Source organism: Triplophysa rosa, linkage group LG24 (genome assembly GCF_024868665.1).
Source record: "Triplophysa rosa linkage group LG24, Trosa_1v2, whole genome shotgun sequence".
In the NCBI taxonomy this organism is placed as follows: Eukaryota; Metazoa; Chordata; class Actinopteri; order Cypriniformes; family Nemacheilidae; genus Triplophysa; species Triplophysa rosa.
Window position 1 is genome coordinate 8530200 of NC_079913.1, and position 21322 is coordinate 8551521.

General features: G+C 38.4%; 1 protein-coding gene across 6 annotated transcripts in view; it reads right to left on the reverse strand.

Annotated features, from left to right (window-relative positions):
* The window catches only part of anks1b (ankyrin repeat and sterile alpha motif domain containing 1B), a 164681-nt gene that overhangs the window by 78734 nt on the left and 64625 nt on the right, over positions 1-21322 (reverse strand). For all 6 annotated transcript variants that reach the window (XM_057324674.1, XM_057324673.1, XM_057324671.1 and 3 more), the window contains 2 exons: positions 14452-14588; positions 5960-6146 (listed from right to left, as the gene is read on the reverse strand). In XM_057324674.1, coding sequence (XP_057180657.1) covers positions 5960-6146; positions 14452-14588 — 324 coding nt within the window. The remainder of the gene's footprint in view (positions 1-5959; positions 6147-14451; positions 14589-21322) is intronic.

Sequence of the window (21322 nt, forward strand, 5' to 3'; positions counted from 1 at the left end):
TGAATTACTCTTTTAATTTGGGTTAATATTAGTTTCTATTTTACATGTTTTATATCAAAATCGGTGTACATTAACATTAATCAATGCATTCTGATCAAGCATGAACTAACAAAGAACAATTGCATAAATGAAGTATTTAAATTGTGACGAGGGAGGCGTGACGAGAGCCGTGGGAGGAGCAAGCGAGGCCGGTGATGCAAGCGAGGCCTCGTATCTCCCACGGAGGAGATCGCAAGCATAAAAGGCTGAGCGGCAGGAGCATACGGCGAGAGAGGACCGGGCCCGGACAGTTAAGTTTTGTTTACGTTCGTGTGGCCAGCAGTCGTCCGTGAGGGGCTGCCGGCCTGTTTTTACTGCTGTTTATTCTTTATTTATTTTTGATTAAAGTGTTTAAATGTTTGCCGGTTCCCGCCTCCTTCCTTCCCGTTTTATTGAGCTTTATTACATAAATAAAATTAACTTAGTATTAAAATTGTTGCAAAAAAGCCTCATATCAACAGTTAATGATGTAGTAATTTAGATATGGTTAGAATACGGTAGATCATCTGATGTATTAAAATAGTGATTCAACAAGTTTTTCTAAATTTGTTTTAGTTTAGTTGTAGTTTTTGATTTAGATTGATAAGTTAATCAATATGCAAGCGGATGCAATGTTGGAGAACACTGAAAAATGAAAAAAGAGTGCATCTGATAGACTTTGCTTTGTTTCTGTGTCGAGTCACACACACACAAACACACACACACACACACAGAGCTGATGGCTGTCTTTTGCAGTGGATTAAAGGCCACATGTTTAATTGCTTGTTAACAAATGTTTACTGCGCCGTATCGAACTGCACCCATTTCCTGCCAAAAATAGGGCCAGAGATCCTGCCAGACCTAAAGCAGCTCGCAGAAAGAGAGACTGTACCTCTGTATTTCACATCGAATAGGTATACAGTAACTTAATATTATTCAAATAAAGTGCTGATAAATCTTATTACTGGGGCTTGCCAGGGCAATTATCTATTACCATTGTTCATACTTGAAGTTTAGGGTGTGAACAAACCCATAACCTTAAATATTAAACACCAGTGCATAACTCGCCCTGCGAGTGCCACATACATTAGCAATATACTTCAGACCTTCCAGCTCATAGAAAAAAAACATTGTTGCTATTACGCTAAGCTATAGTGATAATGATGGTTGACTTGGCAAAACCCTGTGATATTTTAAATATAGTGACATTAGTATAAATTTCTCCAAAAAATATGAACCTGCACAGCTTCTGGTCATAAAGCAGGGCATGTTCGAGCCTCTTATCTCTTTGAGCAACATCAGAAGTAAGATACGTTATGTTTGCAGGGACAGGGGTTCAGCGCGACGTCTGCCGCAGTCTTGTTTCATTTTCTCTGGTGCGTGTCTTTGACTCACTGAGATATTAAAAGCCACAGAACAATATCAGACCTGTCAATCACAGAGATCTTAAAGGGCCAACGTACACATGCACATGGATTAAAGTCAACTGAAATTTGACAGCCCTGCTCCCTTTCTCTGTTCCCATGTGTGGTACCAGCTCAACAGAAAGAGATTGTGACCATTTATATACCTTTCCGTGTACGGCCATTTATCTTTCCCTGTATGCCCACAGGAATCATAAACACTTATGAAATATAAAATTGGCTGTGGCTTTTCCATTTGTCTCAAACTGCAGATCTGCACGTTTTCAGCATTAACAAGTGCTGTGGGATCCACATAGTGTCAGATGAGTGATGTTCAATCTGTGCTCCATTTGAATCAGAACCTGTTCAGATGATACATGTTGCCTGTTTGTGCGAGTGCTCATACAGTTATGAGAATGTGTGTGTGTTTGTCTTTGTGTGGGGACAATAACAATGTTAATTTTGCTCTTTCCTTTCAACACCCGGGACTGTGATCTTTAAACTCTAAGCTGGAGGCGGCACACTAGGGAAGACACACCACACACACGTACTATTCGGCTAATCAAACTCTTTTTAATGGAATGATGGTGTTTAATTATGCCATAGAGCCCTGTTAGCACACTGCTTCACAAAAATAGGCCGAACACACACTGATTTCCACACGATAGCACGAGCAGGCACACACACACACCATTAAAATGGTGACCAGCATAAGTGTCAATCAGGTCATTTAATAGTTCTTGGACATTTCAAGCACTCAACAAACGATATGAGGAGCAGACACGGCAATCACTGAAAAATTAATGGGAGATATCACTCCACATGGGGTGCGATGAAAGGAAGTCCTGCCTTTCAATTTCAAGAGCCAGAAGCGTTGCAGGGTCTTTTGATTCTAGAACGCTGGAGCGATTTAGTAAAATCGTTTAGCCCGAGTTCAACTGGACTGATTCTAATTTTCTCAATCCTGACTTGAAAGGTGAGAGGCAATAGCTGTTGGTCATAATTAGGGCCATATAGAAAAGCTCTGAATACATTTCTACAGAATATCATTCACAACTTCAGAACTGGCTGTGTTTATTACATATACAGTAGCTGCTGTCCTTTCCTTATATCCCCATTTTTCGTGATTTGTATTTTTTTAAATAAATCATTATTATTAGTCAACCTTCATGTTTGTCACTGGGTTTTGCAAATACCAATAAAACGTATTAAAAAATGTTTGTCAACTTTAACAACACAGCATTTTATCATTTATCATTGTCAGCTCCATTTAACACATTTTACTAAGCCTAATAGAGTTTTTCCCAAAATGAACGCAGACAATGTAAAGACAGAATCCATCTAGGTCTCGTCACGATTTCGATTTGGTACCATAAAACAACTGAAGAATTTTTTGTAAGCAAGAAAAGTATGAATTAAGAAGAGTATGAATTATTAATTTCTCTAATTTATCTCCAGTCATAATCGCTCTATGCCTTTAATGCACATCACAACTCCTTTAAATTTGCCAATTAAAACTAGGGCTACTGTCACAATTATAAAATTTAGCTGTTGATAGCTGTTGGCAATTAATTGTCTGTTTTAGGGCTTTGTGAACTTTTAAAGCTTAATACATTGTGCTCCATTCATTAAATACTCATCGTAAATCATAAATTATGGCAAGAATTTAATCCTTTGTAAAATGGTCAATCGTGCAATGTAAGTTTTACACACTTAATTTACTCAATGAGAAAAAAATATATATATTTTTAATCATTTGAAACAGTAACAGTAAATACAGAGCAAGGACTGTGAAGGTAGGGGTGCTGAAGATACAGCACTAGAGATCTCTCTTGTGTCTTCTAAAGTTGCGCAATAATTGTGGTTAGGTCAAATAATTGCGATTAGACGAGTATGTGATAATTATGACAGCCCTAATTGAAAAGCAGCAGAACATCAACACATCTCAACCCTACAATGCCTCAAAAGAAGCACTCTTATATTTAGAACTGACATCATATCATTTAACTCATTATCATTTATATGAGCGGATTCCCCCAGGTCATCACGGTCTGATCTCCACCCACACTGCACCAAAAGAAGATCAACTTGACTGCGTCTTGCAGCTGAACATCCTCAGCAAATCACAGCGTAGAGATCTCACCCATCTCTCTGCGCAGTTACAAAACACCACATCAATAACGTCTGCATCAACCTCAGTTGGATATAAATACACCACCTTTGGTAACCCAAAGTGATAAGTACTTGTCTTCTCCAGCTTCTGTCTCTTCATCTACCTCTCCGTCTCTCTCGTGTCTACTGTAGGAAATGACAGAACTTCATTTCATCACCTATGAAGGAACGCCATCAAAGAAATTACAATGCACCCTTCACTCAATGCTAGTTGCCACGGCAACAATACAATGGACCTTATAAAGCTAATAAATAGTGAGGAGGAGGAAAATGAAAGGAAAAAAATAAGATGGGATGAACAAAAGCATAAAAATGCGAGATCTATTCCTGGAGCCGCAGAGAGAGCACTGTGCGCTTACTCTGATTTCATCCGTGATCTGTTGCTTCAATCAAAACTCAACTTTATGTTTTTGGCCCCACAGAGTAAAATGTGACAGCGCTTGTTTGTTCCTCTGTGTGCCAGTTGCATTAAATACAAGTAGCCTTAAACAATACACTGTGAGATCTCAAAACAAATTCATTTTTAAGCAAAGCATTGAATAAAAAAACAAGACTTTACCAGTCAATATCTTCACTCACTGGAACTTTCTACAGTCCTACAGTGAAACACAGGACACATGCATAAGGGCAGAACGTCAGGGAGTCTCCATCAAAGAGTAGAGGAAAAGATCCCTCCATTTCAAAAGCCCCCGTTAGACTGGAGAGAGACCGAGATAAAAGGGTTCCATGCAGAGCGAAGACCTGGCAACGAAAGATTAAACCTCCCCTGCCGCGGCTGTGAGGTTTTTGTGTGCTACAGCCATATTTCCTTTATCTCCATCACCTACCCAGATAACGGTTATGTTACATAGAGGAAACGGTGTGTAATGTTGCTATACAGATTCAAGTAACAGGCCAAATGAGGTTTGAGCTAAAGGGTTGCCAGGTCTTCCTGCCATATATCCGCAGGTGAAGAGGATTTCAGGAGTAAAAGGGATGAAATTAATAACACCTGGTGGGATCAACAAAGTTGAATAAAAGGTAGAACAGTCGAAAAGCATGAACACACTTGTAACTACATAGCAACCCACTAACAAGCACCTCTTAGAAACCACAGAGCAACTCCCTGGCAACCATCCAAAAAAATCCTAGCACTCCTTCTCCCTCCTACAAAGCCCTTTCTCCAAACACATATGAGGGCAACAGGGTGCCAGACAAGTGCGCATGCAGCATTCCTTAAAATCAACCAGCTGAAGCAGTTTTCCACACACAACAGCATCACCATGACTCCCTCACCTCAGCATCAGGAATGACATCGCATTGGGAACAGCATCAACTGCCCACTCGGCCAGCAGTGAAGTAGGCGGATGCTGAGGAAATGTCAGGCAGGAAGTGGTGGCCTTGGAAACAAAACAGCCTGTGCCAAATTACTGACGTTTGCTGAGTTAGTGTGTTTGCACAGGCCGTTTACTAGAACCTTCCCGTGACGTTATTTTTACCATTATTCTGAATGGGGACATTCCCACACAAAAGAGAGCTGTGATGCACGCTGAAGGTCTCATACCATGCATTTATGTTCACCGAATCGCTGAGTAGCACTTTAAAATATTGTTCAAGCCATTGAAATGTGGATAGATGAGTAATATTGTCACACGTTTACAGTAAAGCGGCAGAAAGCGGAGGGAATCACTCAGTGTTGGCAAAAGCACTTTAAGCCAATCAAGAGGAAGATCTTCCGGCAAAATTAGCCTGTCTGTTTGGAGATGTGTCTGGGGGGTGTATTTAGCTGGTGATACCATTGGCTAAAATGTTGGAGACGCTATTCTTCAGTCAGTGCTCTACCAACCTCTTTATCTTTATAAATATCTGGTGTGGGTCATTTCTAAAAATGTCATGGTCCAGCCCGTTTATAAAAATATCACGGCAATAACAGAGCTCTTTAATATCTCGGCTGTATATAGCAATGAACTAAAATAGAGAATTCTGCTTCTCAGATTCATTTCTTAAAAATGAGCATGTCTAACGATTCAGAAGAAACATCTAGGTTAATAAATAAATCAAACAAACATCAAGGGCTGAAGACCAGCTGACAAACGGTAAATCCAAATCTGCATTAAAAGGTTTTGCAGGATTCCACTACCTCACACCTGTCTGATGTCTGAAGATGCATCTTGAGGTTGGTGCTGCAAAAAAAATATGTCTGCAGCATTCATGTAACCAACCCAAATATTAAGCATAATATCTATTTTCTTAAAATCTAAAATCTGATTGGCTGAAATGAATGTTGTTCCAAGATGCTGATTCTTCCACATCTCAAAATCATGTCCTCCACAAGAACAGAAAGAAACAACAAAACAGAGTACAAAATAAAGGAAGGAAGATCATACCGGTGAGGCCGTAGTCTTCAGCTGACCCCGTTGAGCAGTTGGCGGGGCTGATAGGGGGGCTGGCGGGCGGGCTGGTGCTGAAGCTAGCGTAGCCGAGTGATGAACTGACCTCTGAGGGCTCACCACTGTGGTTCTGCACAGGCTTCTGTACGTCCTGGGAAGAGGATAGTGAGGTCCGCTGCTTTGGCTACGAGAGAGAGAGAAAATGTAATGTAACACAAATGAGAGACTTAATATACAGTAATAGCCTAAAAGAGTCTTCAGCAAAAGACCCCGAACTAATTCCATCTAAACTGTAATGCAGAATTCAAAATTAAAGGTCTGAATATACACAACATTATGCAAGTACTATCTGCAGTAGTTAGATACTGCCATCAAATTGTTGGACTGTGAATATGAATGACAAAGCATAAATATGCAGTTTTTATTGTAAATAGATAATTCAAAGCAGGAGGTCCATGTGTGGTCATGTCTCACTGACTACATGTTAATGTTTGCCAGAATCTTCTCAAAGTCTCTGGATGATGCCAACACCACGAAAAGCAGGACGTGCACCTTTCGCAAAGAATTGTGGCTTCTTAAGGAAATGAGTGATGTGCTCACAAAACTCTGTGCCTCGATAAGCATTATAGGGGTCGCCGGGGTGTTGCAATGCATTCTGGGAGATTACTATAGTGTGATTTCAATAGTGTTCAGCTTGGTTGCTTATCAGGATTCTGGCTCAGGTCCTCCTTCTATATGATCAGATAATAAGAAATGAAAAGGTATTTTTTGCATCCGTTTACCAAAAACATGAGTCTGCCTGCTTACAATAGATATGTATGTAGCACAAACAGTGCTGGATGAGTCATGAGTTATCATGCATGAGCAACAGTAATAGTGATGCTTGCCTTACCTATTATCACTAATGATTTTCGCAGATACAACGCTCTTAAATGCACTTTGCATTATACTGTTGATTTTTCAAAAGGAGAAAAAAAGTTTTGAAAAGGCAGAGTATTGCTCAGCGAGAGGGAGAGACACACAGCGAGACAGAGAGCGAACGCACCAAAAAAGAGAGATGACTAGGTGCACAGTCAAGCAAGTTGTATAACCGCAGGAAGCCTTACATAATCAGCAACCTCACTTCCTGTTGCATCACACGTGCACAAATGCCAAATTAATTAATCTGCATCAATAGATTGATAAAATTTCACAGGAATACAGCAAGCATTTGAAAAAAACTGGCTCCACTTGAAAGCAGAGATGAAAAAAATATTGAAAGGAGACAATCATGGAGTCAAAAAGAGCGACGGGGAGAGAAATTGAAAAAGAGATGGATTTGGATTGAGAGCAAAAAAGAGGTTGAAGTAAAAAGATGAGAGATTGAGAGTATGAGAGGGTATAATCGTGGACACGAGCAAATATACAAAAGCAACTTTTCTTTGCATAATCCATCAGTTCAAGTGAAAATCTCAGTGCATCTCATCGGTGCTCTGCCACTCTTTTCTTTAAATGCTGCGGTCTCGCTGAAATCAATTTTCTTTCTTTGGTCTGTGTGTAATAATACAATAAAACTGCTGCTTACCTCTTCTGGCCTCAAGCCACAGTCTACCTCATCGTTTCTCTCTCTCTGATGCATCGTTTATTGGGTAAAACTAGTACAATAAAGTGGACCAAAGGGCTTATAGATGAAATCGATTTAGTGATCCGTTGTGATAATTAATAACAGATATTATACATTAAAAAGCATAAATTACATTTGCTAGGCTGCATGCAAAAACTGCACAGAGTAATCTGATCATTTGCAGCATCTTAATACCACAACGAAACATGAACTTGCATTGTGCAACCGATACACTGGAACCTACAGATGAGTTTAACAGCTCCTGACAAAAGCTTTATTTTTCAACTTCTTAAAGAAACAACGTTCTGCTTCACATGTCTTCTGGACCACTTTTCAGCACGTTTTACTTAAGAGTCATTTCTTACTCCAAATGAGGCAAGAAGCAGTGCCTTTTGTGACCGTATCATACAAATGGTATAGGTAAAATTGATCAATTGTATTTTGCTTTTATTAAAAACTATATGAGAAGAGAGCATACACCTGCTATATAAATCACTATCACATATTTCAGAACTTGACATTTGTGAGTTTTGAAGGCAGATTTGTAAAAAGCATTCTATAGAGCAAGCACTCACAGAAAGATTTGCTGAACATTACTTGAAAATGTCACAGGAATGTCCACATGACTTTTTCATTCCAAGGGCAAAAACGTATACTGTACATGTTCTTGTTATTTTTCCACTTCTTTGCCTGCAACCATTGAAAAAGACTGCTATGTTATTTACATTTGTTTTTTTAAGTCGGCAAACCATTGTGGAGTTTTTCATAAAAATCTGCCAATTAATGGAAAACAATCACAAAAACAAATTGTGACTGGTCACCTTTATTGTCAATCAGACCTAGGTCCCTGTCTTAGTGGGCCATTCTTATAAAATAAGGGTTACTTACAGTATTGAAAAACATAAGACTGGATACTTGAAAAAAAATACATACCATGATCTGTTATATAACAACTAAAAAAATAAATATATACTTTATTTGAAATGAGAAAAATGTGTGTGTGCATATCACTGTATGCACATCTGCCTCAGTTTTGCCCAAATAAACAAATTCCAGCATCTGTCATTTTGTTGTCAAACACATCTTATCTCCGGAAAAGTGGTAACAAACCTTACCCACACACTTGCTGTCTTTCACCGTATAAGCTTTCAATCTCCTAATGAGTCTGTCATGGCTGACTGTAGTTAAATTAGAAAACAAAACATGCCTGTTTATCACAGCACACCCACTGTCTTCTCTAATAATGTTCTACATCACTCTGTGTCTGGGTCACACACACACACACACTGTCACAGACTAACCCCGTGCAATTCTTCTCTCCAAGGTTGAGATCAGAAAAAGGACAGGATTTGCACCTGGTTAAAGTGCGCTTGTGCTCGTGCGTGCTAACAACGCCCTCATTACGTTTTCCCATTATTCAGCAAGCGAGAAATTGTGCGCTAATTTATGGATGTTAATTATGATAATTATTCAGCGGGTTCTGGGATCGCGGTGCAATAAATGACACTAACGCGGCATCTTCACCTCCCAGTGGGACATTCAGCGCATTCAGAAACGCAGTACTGCGTAATGCATATGCAGCTCACATTCAGCAGAAATCTCAGAACAAGAATTTATAATTATGGAGAATCATTCACCCTGGTTATAATGCTCGTGTGGGTTAGGAATTTCAATTACGCTGACTGACACAGAGCGTTGGCTCTGCAGTCTGTGGAAGAATCTCACAAAACCATTCAGGAACAACAAATAAGACATTATACAGTAAGGTCAAAACATATTTTGATATGTCCCTGTTATTTATTGAGTTCCAATGAAGACAAACCTTAATGCCCCACAATGCTTGTAATGCTTTTTTGGCCATAAAAGGCATAGTTAACTTAAACATTCTGTGGATCACAAAGAAGATATTTTGAGAAATGCCTCTATGGTTTTGCATCCATACAATGGAAGTCAATGGGGGCCCGTATTGTTTGGTTACCAACATTCTTCAAAATATCTTCTTTTGTGTTCTGCAGAAGAAAGGGCCATAATCAAACCCGAGCAGTTCCAAGAGTTTTTTAAATCTATATGAAGATATACGAAGAGTTGTTGAACAACCTTGATGTGTGGAGCGACACATCTATCAACATTTCCTATGCTCTCTCTCTCTCTAAACACACAATTTCACTCCAACTTCAATACAGCTGCCGTCTCCATGACAACGGTGGCAAAACTGCAAGTACGCAGAGCACCGCAATAACAACAACATTACCAAATATTAAGTTCCTGTTTCTAAAAATAGCCAACAGGACTCAGCAAAGTGGGAGGGGCTGTCGGTCATTATCGAATAAAACGTCTCAAAATAGCAGATAAACTGATTGCAGGGTATTCACAAAACCGTACGACTTTTGGTTAAACAAGGAAAACAAAGCAAAACGGGTGGGCAATTTAACCAAAAAGAGCAAGGCATGAGAAAACTTTCTATTACGCAGCTTGCGTTTGTTTCACATTGTGTTGGCTGCATCAACAAAACGTGCTAGATGTTACTAGCATCATCATCATGACATGCTCCAAACCCAAGTTAACCCACTTAAATCGCAGCAGTTTATCAGTTGTGGAACAGTCCGATCACCAGAGGGATTTCGCAACATTCATCCGGGTGCATAAAATGATCTTTTGTTTACAAGTTGCTATTAAAAAAAACTTGCAGAATAATGTTATGACCACAAGGCGTTAGGAACCAATGGCAAAATTTCAACAGAAGACGCAAGCGCAAGGTCAGAAATGGGCATGCGTGGGACGTTCTTGGTTTTCAGTCTTGCACTGTAATGTTTACAAGCACACGTTAACGCGGGCACACACGCATCCGATCGGCCTGCCAATTAAACACTTCTTATCATGATTCTCACAAGCACACACCCACACACACTTGAATTGTTAAAATACTGAAAAGCAGGACACAAAATGAGATTGTGACCCTCTCGAACCAAAACACTCAAGAAGCGGCCAAAAGGACTCATTGTTTCTCATGCACCTTCAGCAAGTTTTAATTCTAAATGTATATAACATCATTGTGTAAAAAAGTGATTCGTTAAAGTAGAGATGCTCATTAAAGACGAAACTGTCAGTAGTAAGAACATTACGCACTGAGATATTTCAAACATAACGTTTTATCTTTTAGCTTGAGGCATTGGCATTGAATAACTATGTGGGTAACATTCAACATCAAACATTTTGACATTTCGACCCAATTTATTTCTATCATGAGTCATGACCTGAAAAACCTTTTGATCTCAAGGCCTAAACTCAAAATTATGATATAGTTTTGAAATAATTTAAATGATTTCATATTTTCATGCTTGATTTCTCTAATTAAACATTCAATTTCCAAACTAGATTTTTACAGTTTGTTCATTTTTAACAGAAGTGTTGGATAAGATAGCGAAGGAAAAGCAGCCAACAAGTACCCAACTGTTTAAAAAGCATCCCAGGTGAAAAAATACTTAGTGTGTGGAGAGCTGTAATGTATGCAGTATGCTTACATTGAAGAGACAAAAATGAACAATTATGATTTTATAGAGCTTAAACAGCAAAAACAAAAAAACAAACAATAAAGTATTTAAGTCTGTTCAAAGGTTTGACTGACAGTATGTGTGCATGTGCAGTCTGTGTGTTTGCATGAATGTGTGTGTTTGTTATCTCTCTCAGCCGAGAAGAACACATAGAAGGTCTCCTTATCAAACATTTGCCAGCATCTAAGCATCTAACACAGCCAGAAAGAGCAGCGGGCTTATCAGAGCCACTTATAGTTCAATTAATCACAGCTGGGTTTAAACACAGATAAACGCTTTACCGCACACAACCAAATCATCTCGAGATCGGTGCCCGGAGACCTGTTTAAAACAGTTTTGAGAGATAAAGCAAAGAGATTTCACGTGGTTGTTCACGGTCTAACCTTATTAAGACAACAGGTTGTTTTTCTTTAGAAAAGCTCAAAAGTGCATTTTTTTATGTTGAAATCTATTTCTTTGGCAGGTTTGAATTTTGTTACTGCTTCACAGGCAACCTGACAGAGCTAAAGGAAGGACTTTTTCACATTTTACAAAGGTCATGCAATCTTTGGCTGAGCAAAATAACATTGGTTGCGTTTGTGCGTGAACAGCTGAAAAAGCACAGAGAGGATTTTCTGTCCCCTCTCCAGCTCAAGAGCTTCTACTGTCCACAAGAATATCACACAAAAGAACACGTTTATCCATGTCTTTCTGCTTTACTACAAAGGTTAATTACTGTCCATTTGTTACCACAATTATTCATTGTACTCCAAGTTCACTTGAGTGCAAAACCTTATTAAGTTACAAATAAATGTGGCAAAACAAAATTGAGGTAGTTTACAATCATGAAACAGTCGAACCCATGATGAACCCATCTCCATTGAACAAATTAATTCATTCATTTGATAAGTGAATTTTCTATACATATAGTAGAGTAGAGTGCAATAGAATCGAACAGAACAGAACAAGAACAGAACAACTTATGTAAAAATTTACATGGAAGCAATGAGTTCTCATTTCTCTCTCTTCCCCATCATCTCTCTATTGGTAATGAGAGGCACACCTGTATGGGCCATAAAGCTCATGATTATCATACTGTACGTGACTAGACAAAGTGCTCGATTGTCCCATCAATGTTCTGGAGCGCTCATCAGCTCTGATGGTAGCTCACTTCAGAGGCGATGAGTGCTCAGACACATCTGTATGATAATTCAGCTGCGCCTGAGTCACACGTTTTAGCAAGGTACGTCGCAACAGGTAGCGCAACAGGTTTCACAAATTCACAGCACTTAGATGTAAAAAGGCAAACGAGATCTGATTTAGCACAAAGATGTGCTTGTGTTAAGCTGCGAGTGGATGAAGAATTTTAATACTAAAATGAGTTGTTTTTTACATTAAGGAGATACGTGTAACCTTATCAAGAAAATATAGCTGTTCTTTCTCTTCGAGGTGGGTTTTAGTACCAATTTGAGATCTTTACACCTCTGACCCAAAGAAATAAATGTTGTGCCTTACTCTCCCTGCACTGTTGTGCAACATGACTGATGTCTCAAATCGAGTGGTTTGTTGAGACGTTCGCTATTTGCTCCCAGACGTATGATTAATGGCACTTGAGAGACAAGAAAATTGACGAAACGTCACACAAACATGCAATGAATGAGGGACCTGACAAGAAAACAGAATATTGAGAGTTTAAGATGAGCTCTTTGGATTTCGACTACCTAAAAATCACCCACAGCTCTCCAAAGCCAAAGAAAAAAATCTATTTTTGCAAACTCTCACCTTCTCTTTCCACAGGTGACTGCTTCAGCACCAGCTGAAGATGGACAGCATTCAGCAGTACTAAAGCACAGTCTGAAACAACGCACGTCACATATCTGAGCGGGCCATTGTGGAGTTGTGTAGCACCCTGTTGTCGAAAACGCAGGAGGACACGCGCGCAGTTGCGTCTCTTTGTAATCCTGTGGGTGCTCAGCACGCAGGCGGCGCGGCCCAAAGTGGGCCAGCGCAGATAAACGAGGGATTGTAGCAGACAGAAGAGGACAAACATGACTCTGACAGGAAGAAAAAAGAGCCCTTTCATACTCGTCTCACAGAATAATAAGACGCAAGCAGTGAGAGCAGGAAACCGACTGAGAGAAAGAGACAGAAAGAGATTATCTAAAACAAGACTGTCGTTTAAAGCGGCTCTAAAAATGTGGAAACCTACAGCACACGTATTATATGTACGAATTTAATGTCAATTATATCAAAAAAACATCAAATCAACTGCTGGCTTTCAATGCATTTTAACATCATGGCTAATGCTACATTGCGAAATTAGAGTGAGCCATAGAGATAACCAAGCAAATATTTACTACTATTTAGCAACCACTTTTAAGTACTTTTGAGTTTATAAATTATAAAACTTCATTTATAAAATGTATGAATTTAATTAACAACATCAAACACCATTTGTTTTGTTTTCACCAAACTGCACACAGGATTGTGGGATGTCACAGGTAGATACAATCTGCCTTACAAAACTGACCATGTGAAAGCCTGAAGCCTTAAAGGGACAGTTCACCAAAAAATGATAATTGTGTCTTCTTGTTCCAAATCTGTATACATTTCTTTGTTCTAATAAACACAGATAAAAATATTTGGAAGAACGCTTGTAACCAAACAGTTCTTGGCCACCATTGACTACATAGTAGGAAAACAGTTTCTTTAAGTTTAAAGTATGACACTCAGAAATTGCTCATCTACATTTATGGAAAACAAATGTATTGTTTCTGAATTTAAAATGTAACTAACCTCTTGATGTGACATGTTTTGTTTAAAAAGTGTTCTTGTTGAATTGTTACTGAAGTGTATTTTTTTAATGAATGTCACTAGGTTTGATAATGTGTTTTCTAATGCAATGACACTCATACTTTAAGTGTGGCTTTTAAAATATCCAGATACTCTTCTTTAAGGACCGCTCTAACTATACTGTATTACTACAGCGTAAAAGATGATTATTCAATAATGAACCCTCAAGTTTGAATTAAAAGTGAACACGAGGGCATTGCGGGACAATCATATCTCAAAGCATAACGAGAATCAACCCATCAGGCATGTGCATATTTATAATAGCCCTTATAACTGACGAATGCCGAGTATTACAGTGTAAATTGAAGACACAGCAGCTTTGTGTGTGTGTGTGCGCGCGCGTGTGTGTGTGTATGTATGTGTGTGTGTGTGTGTGACTCCCACACACAGATGCTCAGATGCTAACAGCCAGACTGTGTTTTATCTTAAAAAGCACCATTAACCTTGAGAGCCCAACAACATAATAGACTGAAGAATGATTCTGTGCGTGTTAGTGTGTGTACCTGGGGGCGGATGACTCTCTCGATGTTCCTCAGGGCCGTATCAGGTGAAGGAGGCGAGCAGTCAGGAGTCAGGCCTGTAGAGTCGTCGCCATGGTTACCTCGCTCTGCATCACTGGCCGACACATGCGAGAAGTGGCCTTCGGAGAGACAAAAAAGGCTGAAATGAAAACTGTTGGATTCATACAGTACATTAAAAACAATGACCCTGAGGTGATCGCTGGGATGGAATAGGTCCGAGATATGTATCCCTCCATCGATTTAAAAGTCATTTGCATGAAGTGCTACTTGCGGCCAGCGTAACCGGAGATGGAAAGAGCTTACAGAAAGAAACTAAATCATGCAGAAATTCAATGAATGCAGATACAGCAATAGCCCGTGTCTTCAATGCTAATGAAACAGATGAAAACTGAGCATCTAATGCAGATACTTTGCACCATTAGCCATAACACACACACTAAGAGCGCATGCATGACTTTAAATGCAAATAGATAAATGTTAGTGATTTTTGTTGTTGTTGTAAATTGCTACTACAGTGCTTTGCAAATAAATATTGTGGTTTAAATATACAAATTAAGCTTTTAAACTGTGGCATTCTGTCAATTACCACAGAAATTAATTTAGCAACACGACTGCAAAATATATGCTGACAAAAATACACTTCTTTTACTTTTAGCCCTCATGAAGGCCTGTGTGCCGAAAATAAAATAAAAAAATATTTTTAAACTTTATTTCACGTTTATTCTGACCCCTTGATATCAAGTGTTGCTGGTATTATCCATAAATAGAAACAAAACACTTCTATACATGTATATGACAGCTTTTTATGTCTGTTAAAACTGCACAAAATACATGTTTTACATTACTGTGTGTGTATATAAATATATATATATATATATATATATATATAGGTATTTTATGTAAGTGAAGCTTGACCTTTACATGACATTAATTCTTACTGCTTTTCCTTGTTTCAGAGTAATATGGTGTGAAAACGAGATCCAATACCTCAAAGCAATCAAACACGCCGTGTGTTTATGCAATTTGGCTTCAAGGCACATAACCTAAAAATAGCACATGTACTGTATATATTCACACATACACACACTACAGTGCAGCAGTGAGACTGTTTTATCACCCCAGCAGATTTTCCCAGAGTGAAATCGCTCTTTATGAATGAGGGATGAAACAGACAGAAGGTAAGAGAGAAAGAGCGGGTAACATCTGACTGCTCCCCAAAATTAGTGAGAAAAACACTTTCTATCAATCACAAAATAACACAGACAAACCTACAGCTCAAAGTGTATGAAAAGTATGCTATCAAGAGTTCATAAGCCCAGTGACAGTTCAAGCACAATTTGTATATATCCATTCAACACGTATCCAAATTTTTCCTCAAATCTTCCTTCTGTTCTCATGTCATGCATGAATGTACCAAGAGCTACTAAAAAACACAACAAATTCCTTGTGTGTTTGCAAACACTTGGCGAATAAAGCTAATTCTGATTCTGATTGTCTGCCTTTCAGATCTGTTTATTGCCAGATAAAATCTGAGCAAGTCACAAGAAATGTTGTCAGCATCACTGGAGACTTCCCTGTATTCTGCAGGAATGAGTAAACAATCAAGTAATCTACACAGAATAAAGTAATTTCTTAATCAGTATTTTTAGAAAAATATGAATATGCTTTATTTGCCAACTTGGGTAAGAAAATTCAAGATTTACAAATAATTAAAGGCATTTTATTCATAAATCTGCTGTTTTAAGGATGCTTCTTTTGATTTAGGAGGTTTTCACTGGAAATCAAGATATGCTTTTTTGCCAATATCACAAACCTCTCTGGGAACATCTTCAATTCGAATTAGAAACAAATAAAAAAAACTAGAAACAAATCAAAACAAATTAATATTTGAAAAACAATATTTTTCAACATTAATTTCATTCAATTTTTGCAGGGTTGGCAAAGTTTTTGGTTACAGTGTAGAAATTACAATTTACTTTTTTATATATATATAAGTCTTGGGTGAAAGTGTGTGTGTGAAAGAAAATTTAAATTTAAAGAAGCATCTGATATTAGGACAAATTATTTTATATAAACAGCCTTTTTGTATTCAAAGATCAAGCAAACTTGATGTGGAGACACACAAACACAACACTATTTGATCTTGCACACGTTGAAGTCAAACTACAACACTGTTGCTCAGGGATAAGGTCTTCTAAATAAATCAGAATTCTCCCCACCCTGAAAGACATGTGACCCAACATTCATCTGCACTACACCGACACGGGCATATGTAATTATATGATAAAACATTTCTACATTCTGTATTCACGAGAACACCATACAGACTAATGAATCATAGAAATATTAAGTGAGTCTAGTCCATTTGGACGTACACATCTATATCCAGCTAATTTCCTCCTAACACACAAAAAACACACACCAGTGTCAAGAATATTAAAAGAGTCTCTTTCCTCTACTATGCAAATGAGATAAGAATATTCATGAGCCGCTTAACTGAGCTGCGTTAATAATTGAGAAACAAAATGGCTGGCTTGATTGTCGCACGCGCTAGTTTACATTTGCTTACTGCGTAAAACAACATTTGCGACCTATCAAAACACCGGTGTTCATCGAGGGGACGCTATGTGTGTGTGCAGGACCATAAAAGAGCCGGTAGGAAAAAGTATGACTGTCAAAACCCCTCGCAGCTGTTTTTGAGATATCAGCGGGGGGCTCTGTGACTGCCGTAGGATGCTCGCTGGGGCTTGACCCTGTCGGTAATGGGCAGGAAGCCATGGATGAACTCGACTTGTGCTTTACTCTTACAGCCATTAGCCACTAACCTCTCAGAGCCGCGGTACCGAGGGAGAAATGAGGCATGCAGGAGCCATGGGAAGAACAGAACTCTTCAGTGGCAAAGATATTAGAAGGCCATTATTCACAAATACAGCTATCAGGCATATTTCAGGAATCCAGTGATTGAACTGTCTATGACGCTGCAGTACATATAAATGCAATTTTATGCAAATATTAAAGGTGCTGTGAGCAATGTGTATTTAAGGAAGTTTCTGCAAACCTAGCAAATTTGTCAGACCCGCCCCATTCTTCCAAAACTCCGCCCATTGATGACATATACTCACATTGCAATGCGTTAAGAGCGTTTCCTACTTAATATGTACAAACGTGTTTTTGTAGGCCAACCCGGAAGTTAGCATTGCACTGGTTCCCTCGACAGAAAGCCTATGCATTTTTCCCATGGACTTTTGGAAGCTCGCAAAAAATAAGCTCTGTGATTAACAAAGGTTTATGATGTTTACAAGTTTTGTCGATCAAGATAATCTTTACAAATGAACACAACATTTGTTACTTTTGAAGGCGAAATACAATCGGCAGAAGTAAAAAGCTAACACTATGCTATAAACAGACAACACCAAAGTCACTTGATATCAACTTCACAACCACCATACAACTCTTTCAAACTTTATTAAAAATGTGTTCCCTGGTAAGTAATTACTCCGTGAATGACGTTTTAAGAGATTTGTGCCTATGTTGCATAATTTGTGAGCTTTATATGTGCGATGACGTCTAACGTCCCCGCCAAACGAAGGAATCGTTTTTAACAACTTGACTCACTTCCGGGGTTTGCATACAAAAATGTGGCTCCCTATAGACCTGCCAATATTGTCAACCAATAAAAAACAATCTTTACCAAAAAACTAATTAAAGTACAAAATGAAGTGTATTGCTCAGGCAGTGCATGAAGGGAGAATTAGGACTCTAAATTCTAGGACAGCCCACCTTGAAGATTTTAAAGGCCACCTTTTATATTTATGCTCAACTTTATTTAAAATGAAAATGCCACGTGCATTTTAATGCAACAAAAACACGAGGAGACGGGGCAGAAAATACAGGTCTACATAAATGAAGTTAAAAAGAGAGTGAGGGAGGCCAAGGCAGCTGTTACGGGACTTATGCTGAGCCAGTCATATTTCTTGCCTCCTTCCACCTAAATCCTGTTTTTGACAAGATCTCACTTAATAAATTCGTAACAAATCCCACAGCAGACACAGAGTCTGACAGTGGAAAAACAATGCGGCATTCTTGCAATAACTGCCTTGCTTTAAATTATCTCGGACTGTCAACTGTGTGACACAGGCCAGATAGTTCACCTTAAGGACAGTATTTCTGGACCTTTTCATACAGTGAGGGAAATAAGTATTTGATCCCCTGCTGATTTTGTAAGTTTGCCTACTTACAAACAAATGAAGGGTCTATAATTTTTATGGTGGGTTTATTTTAACCGATAGACACAGAATATTTAAAAAAATCAGGGGGAAAAAATGTTATATAAAGGTTATAAATTGATTTGCATTTCAGTCAGTGAAATAAGTATTTGATCCCCAAGCAAAACATAACTTTGTACTTTGTGGAGAAACCCTTGTTGGCAAGCACAGAGGTCAGACATTTCTGATAGTTGGTCACCAGGTTTGCACATGTGTCCGGATACATTTAGTCCACTCCTCTGTCAATCTTTAAGGTTTCTTGGCTGTCGATCAGCAAATTGGAGTTTTAGCCTCCTTCACAGAGGTTCTATAGGACTAGGGTCTAGAGACTGGCTAGGACATTTAATGTGCTTCTCCTTAAGCCACTATTTGGTTGTCTTGGCAATATGTTTTGCGTCTTTGTCATGTTAAAGGCTCATCCATGACCCATCTTCAGTGACCTAGTTAAGGGGAGGAGGTTCTCGTCCAAGATTTTACGGTACATGGGCCCGTCCCTCAGCCCCTCAATGCGGTGAAGTCATCCTGTATACCTGTAGCAGAGAAAAAGCCCTAAAGCAGAATGTTTCCAACACTGTGCTTCTCTGTAGACATGATGTTCTTGGGCTCATAGTCAGCATTTCTCTCCCTCCAAACACAGGAGTCCATTTTGGTCTCACAGCAGTGCCAGCACTTTCGCCAAAGCCTTTTCTGAATCATTTTTATGTTCATTGTCAAACTTCAGACGAGCCAGGCGGGCCTTCTTGGGCAGGAGGACCTTGCGGGTGCTTCAGGATTTCAGTCTACTGTGGCATAGCGTGTTACCAATGTGTTACCAATGTTTTGCTTGCTAACTGTGTTCCCAACTGTCTTGAAATCATTAACAGGCTTCTTCCGTGTAGTTCTGGGCTGATCTTTAACATTTCTCATGATCATCTTTACCCCATTGGGGAAATATTGCAGGGAGCTCCAGAACAAGGGCATTTGATAGTTATTTTGTATATCTTCTATTTCCAAATAATCACACCAACAGTTGTCTCCTTCTCACCAAGCTTCTGTCTGTAGCCTATTCAAGGTTTGTGCAGGTCTCCAATCTTGTCGCTGACATCCTTTAAAACCTATTTGGTCTGGACCATGGTGTTGGAGAGGTTGAACTGGAAGATACAGATTCTGTTGGCAGGCATCTTTTATATACATAACAAGCTGATTTAGGAGTACTTTCTTAAAGTGACAGGACTAATCTGTGGTCCATATAGGCACATAACCAATCTGTGGAGCCAGAATTCTTGCTAGTTGGTAGGGGATCAAATACTTATTTCACTGACTGAAATGCAAATCAATTTATAACCTTTATATAACATTTTTTTCCCCTGATTTTTTTAATATTCTGTGTCTATCAGTTAAAATAAACCCACCATAAAAATTATAGACCCTTCATTTGTTTGTAAGTAGGCAAACTTACAAAATCAGCAGGGGATCAAATACTTATTTCCCTCACTGTATATAATTTCTCCTGTTTCATAATTAATCAAATATTCCATTTACAATTGGCCACATACGTAATACTATTACTATAGTATAGACGGTTTAATAGTGACAACATAAACAAACGTTACTGCGCATGCGCGATTTCATTGACTGCCCTTAACTTCCGTTACACATCCGCAAATAATAAAGTGCCTGTAGATTATTTCTGATAACAAGCAAAAGAAACCGAAAAGAACCGTTACTTGGCTAAACTTGTCTCGCCAATAATTAGAATTTAGACTGATACCAAGCAAACTACAGGACCCATTCAACAATTTTTTTATTTAATAAAATTAACAAATCGTTTATTTAAAACAACAATTAAGTAATAAAAAATATGAGTTAATATTAACAAATTAAATAAAATAGAAATATAAAATAGTTGCATAGAAAATGTTTGCTGTCCAAAAATATATCACGTCTTATTTGTATCTCAAACCACATCCCTGAGGGGCATATTTGAAGAGTATGGTTCCAAAATAAGATTAAAAAAAATAATAATTTCAAAAATCATGTTTTTTATTGTGCATTCCAATTAATACAATCAAACTGCAGTTGGTTTGTTTTGATTTAAGCCATAATAACTCCAAAAATACAGCTAACTAACACAATAAAACACAGTAAAAACATGATAACATAATAAAACAGAGTTATCTCATTTTGGAACCAAACTCTCAGTTGTTATCCAGTGAAAACACCCATTCGACCAAGTAACTAACTAGTTCCTGTCAACATTGTACTACTTTGAAAAAAGCTACCATTGTGTGCATAACCGACATAGCTATCTTAACTAAACAAATAAAAACTTTTAAATTAAAATTTAAATCTCTGGTAGTTCACTGTTATTGAGCAGCTATTATCAAACAAGACGACACTGTTTTGTTGGCTGATGTTATTTGAGGAAGTGATAATAGGTGGTTGACATTCTGCAGTGAAATATGCAGGAAATGACCTAGAGAGGTGGACTATGAAGACATTTTTCTATTTATCTTATCTTTAAAGTGTCTACTGTTAACAATTGAAACAGCACATACAGCATCAGAATTCCACCAGTGCAGTTTGTTTTTGCCAACCAATGACACTGT